The sequence below is a fragment of the Ursus maritimus genome, unplaced genomic scaffold, assembly GCF_017311325.1.
Source record: "Ursus maritimus isolate PB19 unplaced genomic scaffold, ASM1731132v1 scaffold_24, whole genome shotgun sequence".
NCBI lineage: Eukaryota > Metazoa > Chordata > Mammalia > Carnivora > Ursidae > Ursus > Ursus maritimus.
In genome coordinates this window covers 22399064-22410809 of record NW_024424897.1, presented here as the reverse complement: position 1 = coordinate 22410809, position 11746 = coordinate 22399064, and the positions used below count along the sequence as shown (strand labels likewise).

The 11746-nt window shown below is 51.6% G+C and overlaps 1 protein-coding gene across 2 annotated transcripts in view; it reads right to left on the bottom strand.

The window, feature by feature from the left end:
• The window catches only part of PIP4K2B (phosphatidylinositol-5-phosphate 4-kinase type 2 beta), a 28861-nt gene that overhangs the window by 13485 nt on the left and 3630 nt on the right, over nt 1-11746 (bottom strand). The window contains exons 1-3 of one of the 2 annotated variants that reach the window (XM_040640719.1): nt 8765-9406; nt 4894-4991; nt 1986-2082 (exon numbers count right to left, since the gene is read on the bottom strand). In XM_040640719.1, the coding sequence (XP_040496653.1) occupies nt 1986-2082; nt 4894-4958 (162 nt within the window). In that variant the 5' untranslated portion in view covers nt 4959-4991; nt 8765-9406. Of the gene's footprint in view, nt 1-1985; nt 2083-4893; nt 4992-8764; nt 9407-11746 lie in introns of those variants that run through there. The other variant, XM_040640718.1, reaches the window with a different exon arrangement.

Genomic DNA, 11746 nt, shown 5'->3' with positions numbered 1-11746 from the left:
TTCCCAAAGCGGGCAGGTATTCCTCGCCTCTCTGCCCAGCCCCTCTCCCCTCACCTCAAACTCCTGCTTGTCTGCGCAGAGCTATGAGGCAGTTCTGGGGAACGTTTCTGGCTCTGCCACTGCTCCTCCTCGAGGCCCCATTCCCACTAGGATCAGAGAGCAGTAGAAGCCTCTAGACGGGGTGGGGGGGAGGTGTGAGTCAACCAAAGGGATGAGTTCACCAGGCAGAGGCCGGGAGAAGACCTTTGAAAGGCGAGGCGGAGAGGAGGCCCCAGCTGTCCCTGGTCCCCAGCAGACACACGTGGGGATCTGCTCGCAGAAATGCCTCCCCTCCGAGCCCTCTCCTCGGCTCTTACCTAGGATTCGACGCTCTGCCCTCACCCAGTGCCTCCTCGCGAGACCCTGGGGGAAGGAGAGCGCCACCTTCGCAGGGAAGACTCAAGTCTGAAGTAGTGAGGCGCCCTCTAAAAGGGCACCCCCAAAACAGGGTGTCCCCCATCCAGAAATGTCAAGTAGGCTTCACAGCTGAGGGCCTCCCTCTCCCAGCCTCCCGCTCCACGCCGCTGGTCTCCTCCCTGAACACCACCCGCCCTGCCTCTTTCAGTCGTGAGCACAATCACTTGCCCGCAAGGTTATCGGAGAAAAAAATGCAGACAGAGAGGATGTGGTTAGAGCGCCAAGGGGAAGGGAAGGAGCCGCAGCGGAAGGAAGATGTCCCGCGAAACCTGGGGTTGCAACAGCGGCAAGAGTTTTCAGAAAACCTCCAGCTCCAATCAGGTCATGATTCAGCTCCGGGCTCGGTCCTCACAGAGGGGGCTGGAGGCACCTCCCAGTGCCGCTCAGGCACAGGCGTGAGCGGTCCGGCCCTGGCATCTCCTCCTCCCGCGTCCCCGCGCCCGCCTCTTGGGGATGGCGTCTCTGCAGGCCGTCCTCCGGAGCGGACGGGAGAGGAGCGGGGCCCCGCCACTCCTCAGGAACTACTACTCCGTGAAAGGCCTACGAGGACCCCGCCCGGAGGGTTATAGTATTTTAAAAGATGTGGACATCCGTTTTAGATTTCACTAGGCTGTACGCTCCTTCCCTCCCCCCGCCCCCTCCCCCCTGACAACCGGAAGTCAGTTGTATTTCTTACTGCTAGCAACGTGAAGTGGCAAATCCTCCCACCGTCACCAGCAGGCTGTCTGCCAGGGGAAGAAGGTCCGTGGAAGGTGCTAGGTGGAGCAGTAACAGAACCCACAGACTAGGAGTCAGACTGTAATGTCCCTGAGACTGGGCCAAATGCTCCCGGCAGGCCGAAGGCAGCATTCTCAGCCCCAGGAGGGGGCAGTCGCCGGCCACACCTGCCCCCTTCCTTCAGCAGACTGGAACCTTCCCAGAGCAGGCTGGGACACCGTAAGGAGGCAGGCGCATACCTGCCACAGTTACACTACCCTGGAAGTTACAAGACCCTGGAAGTCTTCCTTCCTTTTCTACTCTGTCTTATCTGCTTTAAGAGGCCTCATCACCTGCTGGCAACGATTCTCTCTTTTAAAAAAGTCAAACTACGGAGGTTCTTCGGCCTAGACGGGGGATGTCAGACTGAGATGAAGCAGCTTCGGCAGCCCCTCCCAGGGAGAGGAGCCTGCGCCTGCCGGCGCCTTCAGAAGCACTTGGCACCTCTGGGCCCCGACCCCTCCAGGAGCCTGCTGGCACCAGGGGAGAGACCACCGGGCTGGAGCAGGACAGGACAGACAGGAAGACGGAGCACAAGAATGGGAGACTCTTTCCTTGTCCTGTGGCCCCCTGACCCCCCCGGCTCTGCAAGGACACCCCGACTCTGCAAGGACACCCTGACTCTGCAAAGACACCCAACTCTGCAAGGACACCCCAGCTCTGCAAGGACACCCCAACTCTGCAAGGACACCCCGACTCTGCAAGGACACCCTGACTCTGCAAAGACACCCAACACTGCAAGGACACCCCGACTCTGCAAGGACACCCCGTACCTGGTAATCCTGATCATCAATCCCAAACCTCTCCCGGAGATTCCGGAACACCATGGGGCAGTACTCCTTAAACTTAAAGCGGCTGGGGAGGTTCTCCCTAGGGCAAAGCAGAGAAATGTCTTCGTGAGCCCCTCCTTGCCCATCTCCTTCTCACATCAGAACTTCTCCGGGTTTGGGTCACGGGTCACTGGGATCTGAACAATCTGCAGCACTCAGAATGTAGGTTTCTAGGCCCCAGAAATTCTGGAGAGGAGTCTGGAAATCAACACTTTTAACAAACACTCCTGGTGATGCTGAGCTTGTGAGAGTTTTAAAACTTTGCATCCGTGTTCATTTTGTAAAAATGAGTCGAGCTGTATCCTTACGATTTGTGTACTTTTTCTGAGTGTATGTTCTCTCTTGACAAAACGTACAGGGAAAACACCTCACCTGCCGAGAAGCGAGACGGAGTGTCGGCCCTGCCGCACAAGCGCTGCGCTCGCACACGGGGTCCCCCCCCCCAGGTGAGGCGGCCGGCTGTCTGAAGGCTAAAAGGAGAGGCCTTTCCCAACCAAGGGACCCTGTCCTCTGAGGACACTTCTATCAACACGTCCTGAGATGGTTACGTCCAGGAAAGCCTGGGCTTCCCTCGGGGTAGAGGACGAGTGTGCTTTGGATTGAAGAGGTCCTCAGTCAATTGACTGGGGTCCCGTCTTTCCAGGAAGCCTTGTCTGTGGGCTGCTGGCACCAATCTCCACCCTTCCCACTCCCTGGTCAGTAAGCCACAGACTCCAAGGAGGGGAGAGAATGGCTGCGAAGGGAGGCCTCCTCCAGATCCCCCATCTTTACAATGGTCCCCTTGCTTGGGATCTCCCTTTGAGAAACACGCGCCCCTGACTACACTCCAGGATGACACACTTCGAGGGAATAAACAGCAGTGGCTTCTCATGAAGTCAGGGGTCTCCTCTGCCTCCTGTCCCCTTCTTCTAGTAAACGGCACCACAGTCTAACAATTAGCACATCAACAGTTGTTGAGAGGACAAAAGGAATAAAGAAAGATAAAAGAAGAGATGGGGTGCTCTGCTTCAGGCCAAGATGTCAAGGTGGTGGAACTCCACCAGAGGTCGTGGGCCCCGAAATAGGCTGTGGTGCGATGCCCCTTCCAGAGCCCTGAGCCCTGCAACACAGCCACCCCCTTTCCTGCCTCAGGGCCAAGGGCTGCCTCTCCTTCCTTGGGGGGTGTGATATTGTGATACAGTAAGAAATAGATATGTGGTCTTCATCCCTGTTTCAGGCACAGAGCAACTAGAACCCTTGGAATTTCTGAAGTCATAAGAGCAATAAACATGTCTTTTTTTTTATTCATAACAAACCCCTTTCAACTACATCCGAGTTTATGTGAATAATGTGACTTTTGAGGTGGGGAGAGCCTGGGTGGCTCAGTCGGTTAAGCGTCCGCCTCTTCATCTCAGCTCAGGTCTTGATCTCAGGGTCATGATTTGAAGCCCCGCGTTGGGCTCCACACTGGGCATGGAGCCTACTTAAAAAAAAAAAAAAAAGTGACTTTTGGAAAGCCTCAAAGGATGGGTGCTGGATGCCAGGGGAAACAACCAGGATGAGCGGGTTGGAACATTCAGTCCCACTCCCCTGACCTACAGCGAGGGGAGAGGGGCTGGAGGCTGAACCTGACACCGATTGCCGATGACCCCTCGATCAGGCCTTCGCGGTGAGGGGAGGGCTCAGGAGCTGGAGGCTGCTGGACAGGTGCAGGTGTGGGGAGGGTGGCGCACCGGAGAGGTCGTTCCGCAGCTGAGTGAATACACTGTTTTCCCAGGTTCTGTGAGCCGCTCTAGCAAATTAACCCACCCAAGGGGGAGGCTCGTGGGAATGTGGGACCCACAGCAGGCTGGTCATTAACACAGGTGACGACCTAGACATGCGATTGGTATCTAAATACAGGGGGGCAGCTTTGTGGGACTGAGCCTGTGGGACCCGATGCTAAGTCCAGGTAGACGGTATCGGCTGAATTGGCAGGACACCCTACAGAACTGCTCGACGTGTGGAAAACTCAGTGAAGTGAAGTGTGGTAGTGGCGGGAGAGCAGAGCAGAAGTTCTTCTTCTACAAGGGTGGCTGCTTAGCTCTGAAGACAGATGGCTTCTAGAATAAGAAGTTAGGAAGCCACGAAGGGATATTTTCAAACCCAGCTTCCCCTCCAGGCTAACAGTCTGGCAATGGTGGGGGGCCATGGAAGGTGGCACCGGGATGCGAGTGCAGAAAGGAGGGGGTGAGCAGCAAGCGCTTTGCGGGGTGGCCCACGGTGGGCTGAGAAAGCAAGGCCTCCCAAGGGCTTAGAGCAGGCCCCACCCTCCACCAGGTGAGCCGGCTGCTCCAACCCTGAGACGCCCTTCAGAGACCGGGTTCGTCCCAGAGGCCACAATGACAGAAGTGGGAGGAATTACTGCGGACAGCGCCCTCGGGCACCACGCTCAGCCTCTGGCTCACATGCCCGTCCCTGTGGGGAGAGAGCGGAGCGTGGCTGCATCCGGGGCTAGGAACACGTCTGGCAGCTTCTTGCCTCAGACGGAGATCAAGACAGGCCCACTGCTGTCAGCCTCACACTAGACCCCGCAGCTCGTGAGCCACTCACTGCTACCTAACCTGGTCCCAGACGAATCACCCAGGGCCGGGCCACACGCCCCGAGGGACCCTGGAGGCAGGCAGATAAAGGAGATGACAGAATGACACAAAGGGGAGAGGCACATAATGACTGCATTTTCCCAGCCAGTTTGTCAGCTGGGCAATCCAGGTGTCGCTGTCCACCCTGCCAGGTGCCGGCTTGGCACGGCCATGCGCGAGTTTTCAGAAGCTCTCCGCCTCACGGGAAAGGGATGCCCGCAAAACCTGAGCCCGCTCAGGAGGCCACTTACTTATTGAAGAGATGATTGTCCACCTTGATCTTGCTGTATGCTTTGAAGTCGTCTGGCATTAGCATGACAGGCACAGGGACACTGCTCAGCTCATTGATCTGCAACGCAAGGGGAAAGTGAGGGGGAAAGTGAGGTTCTCAGCCAGGAGGCCACCTGCCCCAGAGACACAAGATGCCACGTGAATGCCACCATCTCACCAAAAATACGTCTGTGGATTCCCTTTTCGTCTTTATTTCTGCTCTTCTCTTCAAAGCTCCCAACCTCATCTTCACCTATTGAAATTCTCCCCACGTGATAAGTTCCAGCTCAAAAGGCACCTACTCCATGAAGCTCTCCATGATTCTCTAGACCATAAATGTTCTCTCTCACTCTGGAATTCCTGAAGTAGTGCTTGTACCTGTCCTTTGGCCATCACACAGCCTCCCTCATATTGTAGTTAATGCTTATCAACCTCACGAGCTCGCCAGACTATAAGTGAGGCAAGACCCTATTACTGACCTAACTGGTCTCTAGCGGTTCCACGGTGCTTGGCCCCGTGATTTGCATATGGCAGGGACTATATAAATATTTGTCAAATGTAGCGGTAAGTGGATCAATGAATAAACATCACACAACCTATGTGGGTACTGAGGCCATTTAACACCTCCATAGAAATCGCGGGTCATTCAAGATGTTGGGCGGGGGTAGGAAAAAAGCTGGATGAGTTTGTGTGGATGTGTGACTCATCTCCACAGAAAAGGGTTCAATTTAAAGTGAGAAGAAGAGGTAGGCACCTGGCCATTGGCTCGCTCTTGCCCTCCTGATTAAAACAGGGCCAGCTCCTCAGGCCATGTCCTGCCTCAGGCTGAACTGGACGAGAAGGGGCAGGGTGCCTTCCCCCCACTGCAAACAGACCTTCGCATTGGCTTTCAGCCCCCTTCAGGGAGCTGGAAGCTGACAGGGAGCTGGCTTCCCACTGGCACAGAGCTGAGAGAGCGCACCCTGTCCTCTGTCCCCAGCTTAGCCAATTAGTGGTCTAATTAGCCACAGATGTCCTCTCCCTCACAGCGGAGTATTTGACATTTGACCCTCAACCCAGCGGCCACTAATGCATTCAGGATTTACAGAGGAAACCCTAGGCCTGCCTTAATGGATGGGGGGGAGGGGACGCACAGCCTTATGTCTCCCAGAGACTTTCCTTGCAAATCCTATTATCTCAATGAGGCCCATGTGGCAGAGAGGGAATAACCGAGACTCATTAGGAGCATAAATGGGGGGAAACAGCATTTAATTTGCTGCCCCTTTCATGCTCCAAACCTTTTTTATGTAGAAATGTCAGAGGCTGGAAGAAGTTCGAGTTAATGCAGTATCTGGGCTAGGGAACCACACTTTCCTAGGATCAGTGAAAAACCTAATTTGCTCCTGGGGAAATGAAGGCAGGCACAGGCACATAGATGTCTGGGGAAGGGGGTGCAGGGTATCAGCAGAAGTTGGCAGTGGGGCAGGGACTCAATAAACTGCTGGCAAAACCTGATGGGCCTAGACACCAGAGTGTATCCTGTATGAGCTCATTTAGATGAAATCCTAGAACGAGAATCTACGGTAAGAGAAATCCAGTAAGAGACTGCCTGGGTTGGCTGGGGGCAGCGGACTGTAAAGGGACACGAGAGGTGTGTTCTGGGGTGACAGAAATGTTCTGTATATTGTTTGGGGTGATAATTACATGACCAAACACACATTTGTGGAAATTCATCAAACTGGTCACTGAAAATCCCCAGCACCCAGGTCTGCGAGACCCACTGGCTTACCAGCCACACGTCAAAAGCCACACCAGCTCCCATTCCAGGGGGTGCTCACAAGGGAACCTGATTGTGAAGTGTGTGCCTACGGAGGAAACCATTCCACTTCCTGGTTTTCCTGCCAACAGAAACAATTCATGGGAGCTGTCCCACTTCCTTTTTCCTGGCATATATTGCTTGGCTCGGAAGCTGAAGAAGTTCGTGGCTCCTGTGTCACCCTACCCTTCCTAGTTCATACCTCCACACTAGAAAGAACACACCGCACTGGCTCAAAGAGCATTGTTTTATACCAGAATGTTCCAGGACGTACTACTCATTGATTCTGCGTTAGTCTAAAACCCAGACTTGGTGCCAAGGCCAAGGCTTGATGCTGGGACAACTTGAAAAGACTGAAGCCCTTGCCTGACAGGGTTGGCGATGCCGGGCCAGGGTGAATTCTTTTAAGGGGAGCTATTCAAGAATGCTCTATTCGTTAATTCTCTGTAACTTCTGGTTCAGCCTACTTCAAAGGGTTGTAAGTTGGCCAGTTTTTAGTTCTCCCTTCATCTCTCTTCTTGACTACACAACCCAATAGCAGGAAACTTCTGACAGCATTTTTGGTGAACAATCCATATATATGAACTATGTAGGCTCACCCCTCATTTCCACTGGGCACCATGCAGATGATTCACTCTAGGGATTAGCTGTACTATTTTTTTTTTTTTAGTTGTGTTAAATTTTATAGCCCCAGAGAGTTCTATTCAATTTCAATTGACAAGCACTTACTAAGATACTACTACATGCTTCACTTTATGTTAGGGAGGACGGGGTGCACGCGGTGGGGGGGGGTGCACACACTGCGCTCACAAGAAGAGTAGGAGGCTTATCCTCTTACTGGGGAGATGAGACGAACCAATGACACGGAGAAACTCAAAGTCAAGTGGTATACCAGTAGTGCAAACACAGGGACAGCGACATCAAGAACAGCAGAGGCTCCAAGGGGGAGGTTAATACGGTCACAAAGACTCCTGGCCCTCACACAACAGGCTCGAAACAGGGCACCTCACGCCTCTCCTGCTATTGCCAAGAGCACTTGACACTGGAGGGACCTACGACAAGATCGTGTTACCCTCCCACTTAAGCTCGCCCATGGCTCCTCACCAACCTCAGGGTGAAGTTCTACCTCCTTAGCCTGGCACTGAAGGCCTTTCCTGACCTGGCTCAGACGCCACCAAACTCCTATTCAGTTTACTTCTACTCAGTACATTGAGGGCCTTACGATATACGCCAGGACGGGGCCGGAGCAGGGGAGACAAAACTGAGAGGACACGGGCTCTGTGCAGCTGGGAAAACAGACGGCAAAAGATACCATGCGATGAGTGCTACGGAGTTATGGAGAAAGGGAGGGGGACAGACAGATGAAGAAACTGGTGTTGCCTGGCGGCGGGAGTCAGCCGCTTGCTAGAGGAAGCTGAAGAGAAATAAATACATGGGAGAAAGGCCTAGCATGGCCGTTCTCAAAAAAATAAAAAATAAAATAAATAAAAAATCAGAGGAAGGGAATCCCAGGCAGTGGCAACAGTCAGAACCAAGCCTCAGAGTTGTAAAAAAGTATACTGCTCAGCTTAAGTACGGTGTGTGGGGACAGTCTGGAGGGTGGCGGGGTAGGACAGAAGTACTAAGGAGTTGGGGCGCCTGGGTGGCACAGTAGTTAAGCGTCTGCCTTCGGCTCAGGGCATGAACGCGGCGGTCTGGGATCGAGCCTCACATCGGGCTCCTCTGCTGGGAGGCTGCTTCTTCCTCTCCCGCTCCCCCTGCTTGTGTTCCCTCTCTCTGGCTGTCTCTCTGCCAAACAAATAAATAAAATCTTAAAAAAAAAAAAAAAAAGTACTAAGGAGTGGATGGAGAGAACACAGGAAGATAGGTGAATGGCCTAGGCTGTTAACAATATTAATAAATAACAGCTGCTTCTTTTTATTGAATACCTAGAAGTGGCTGGGCCTTTCTATTATTATAGATACCATAGATATCACATATTCTGTGCTATTATTTCTAATCCTTAATTGCCACATAAACAGTTATGAATCTGATTTTGTAAAAGAAGTCCAGGATACCTTGCTCAGGGTCACACAGACAGGATGCGCAGGGTCAGGATTCGCTCCTGGGTCTGTCTGGTACCCACACCTTGGCTCTGCATACGCTGCAGTGTGAGCCTTCTTCTGGACAGCGACCGTGACTAAGGAAGTGTTCCCCTTCCTTGCCTCTCTCCTAATAACCGGCAAGGAAAGTGGTTTTGTTCATTTTATAGAAAAGGAAAAGAAGTTCCAAAGCTATAATAAGGGGCAGAGCCTGGACTTGAACTTAGATTTGTCCACTATAAAAATCTGGACTTGACTGCGCAGGAAACGGGAAATGCTCTCGGGTTCAAACGTGGGGATGTACGGATCAAAGGGGTGCTACAGAAAGGCATCCTGGAATCAAAAGCAAGCAAGGATTGGAAAAGGCAAAAATCAGAAGCAGTAAGACCATTTATGGGGCCATTATAATAGTTCAGGTGACAGACTGTGGCAGCAGGAATAGGAGAAAGGATAAAGCTAAGAGAATCACCCAAGGTCTGGCTAAATGACACTTCCTCTGTGAGAGCTACCCTGTCTTCCCCAGGTTGAATTAATTACTCATTCCTCTGCGCATCTTTATATCCCAAATAGTACACTCACTTGGGTAAGTGTTTGCTTACATGTTTCAGTTTCCCACGAGGTTGTGAGCCCCTAGAAGGAAGAGACTATCTTATCCATGCTTATGCCCCTAGCACGATGACTGGCATATAGTAGGTACACAATAAATGTTGGCTAGAGGGACAGATGGCTAGAAAAAGGGGACTGGAAGTATGACTAACACCAGGATAAAGAGAAAAGAGACAGCAAAGCTGTTGTGACCATGCCAAAGACTCATGGTCTGAAGGGTGAGAACAAAGGTTAAAGTTGGCTATGGAGGCTAAGACCAGACGGTTGAGTCTTTTTTTTAAGATTTTATTTATTTATTTGAGAGAGTAAGAGCGAGAGAGAGCACGAGCATTGGGGAGGGGTAGAGGGAGAGGGAGAAGCAGGCCCCTTGCTGAGCAAGGAGCCTGACATGGAACTCGATCCCAGAACCCTGGGATCATGAGCTGAGCCGAAAGCAGACGCTTAACCGACTGAGCCACCCAGGCGCCCTGTAAAGAGGCTTAAGTAGCAGGAAGAGAAGAAGAAACTTTATTTGGTAGACAAAGGGGAGTAACTACAAGTTTGGAAGCATGAAAGGTCATGATGAAGCAATGATGCAGGAAGATGTGCCTGTCCTCTACCATCTAGCACAATCCTGGGCCAACCCCCCTTCCCTTCAGCACAAGTGCACTTGCGGAATGCATACTCATTCAAGTACCACGCTAAATACAACGTATTCGATGGGAAATCTGCTGCAGCTCACATCCCGTAAGTGGTTGCTGGGTTATCCACACGATTAACTCCAGGAGCCATCAGCATAAATAATAAGGAGGCTAAACTAGCCGAGTGAGAAATTTAGGAGCAGAGAATTCACTCTACACTGATCCTACTGGAGATGAAAACTCAGTCACTAGTTCTAGTCTGCTGAACTTCTGATTCCAGAAGCCTCTACTTCCCTGTGTGACCTTCACAGGAACGCAGGAGGCATGGGCAGGGATGCAGGTTTCCTGATGTGTCCTGCAGTTCCGTGGGTGGCTCAGCAGTAGGCTGGCTAGCACAGACAATCAGGGGTTACCTGCCACCATCAGAAAACATAATGTGTTGAAAAACCCTAAGACCACGGAAGTCCAGGCAAGACCTCAAACCAGAGAGGAAAAGGGCAAGAACAGAGCCACAGGTGCCAACTGATTCACTCCTATGCTTATTCCTCCTTTTTCACACCATGGTTTTTCTTCTCTGCCTGTTCTCCGTGAGGTGGAAAGGCCTGGCAAAGGGCAAATTTATCCAAAGGCCCCACTAGAGCAGGAATATTTACTAAAGATTTTTAAAGTCGCAGAGCAAGAGAAAAAGGCAGGTAAAAGAGGTTCTGGGTCTGCATTAAGCAAAGAAAATGCATGGACAGCATGGGGGTGGAGTGTGGGAGCGAACTGAGCAGACTTAAGAATGAATCTGTTCCTTACACCATACACAAAAATTAATTCAAAATGGATTACAGACCAACATGTAAGAGCTAGAACTGACAGAGTTTGGGGCAGCTGGGAGGCTCATTCGTTAAGCGTCATGATCTCAGGGTCCTGGGATCGAGCCCCATGTCAGGCTCTCTGCTCATCGGGGAATCTGCTTCTCCCTCTCCCTCTGCCCCTCCCCCCCCCAACTCATGCTCTCTCGCTCTCTCTCCATAAATAAATAAAATCTTAGGAAAAAAAAAAACAACTATGAGAGTTTTTCTTAGAAGAAAATATAGGAGTAAATTTTCATGACCTTGCGCGAGGCAAAGCCTTCTCAGATATGACAACAAAAGTGCAGGCAAACAAAGAATTGGACTTAATCAAAATTAAAAACCTGAGCTTCAAAAGATACCATCACGAAAGTGTAAAAGATAATCCAAAGAATGGGAGAAATACTTGCAAATCATATAGCTGATAAGTGACTTGTACCTAAAATATATAAAGAACTCATAAATCAAGGGGGTGCCTGAGTGGCTCAGTCAGTTAAGCCTCCGCCTTCAGCTCAGGTCATGATCTCAGGGTGTGGGGATCAAGCCTCGCATCGCACTCCCTGACTCCCTGACTGCTTAGCAGGGAGTCTGCTTCTCCCTCTCCTTCTCCCTCTGCCCTCCACCCTGCCACATCTCCCCTCCCTCCTCCCCCCCCAAGCTCTCTCTCTCTCAAAAAATAGAACTCTTATAAGTCAACAATGAAAAGACAACCCAATTAAAAATGGGCAAAAATGTTTTTAAAAAATGGACAAAGATCTTCACAGACATTTCTATGATGAAAATATATAAATGGCCAGGGCGCCTGGGTGGCTCAGTCAGTTGAGCATCTGCCTTCGGCTCGGGTCATGATCCAGAGTCCTGGGATCGAGCCCCATGTCTGGCTCCCTGCTCAGCAG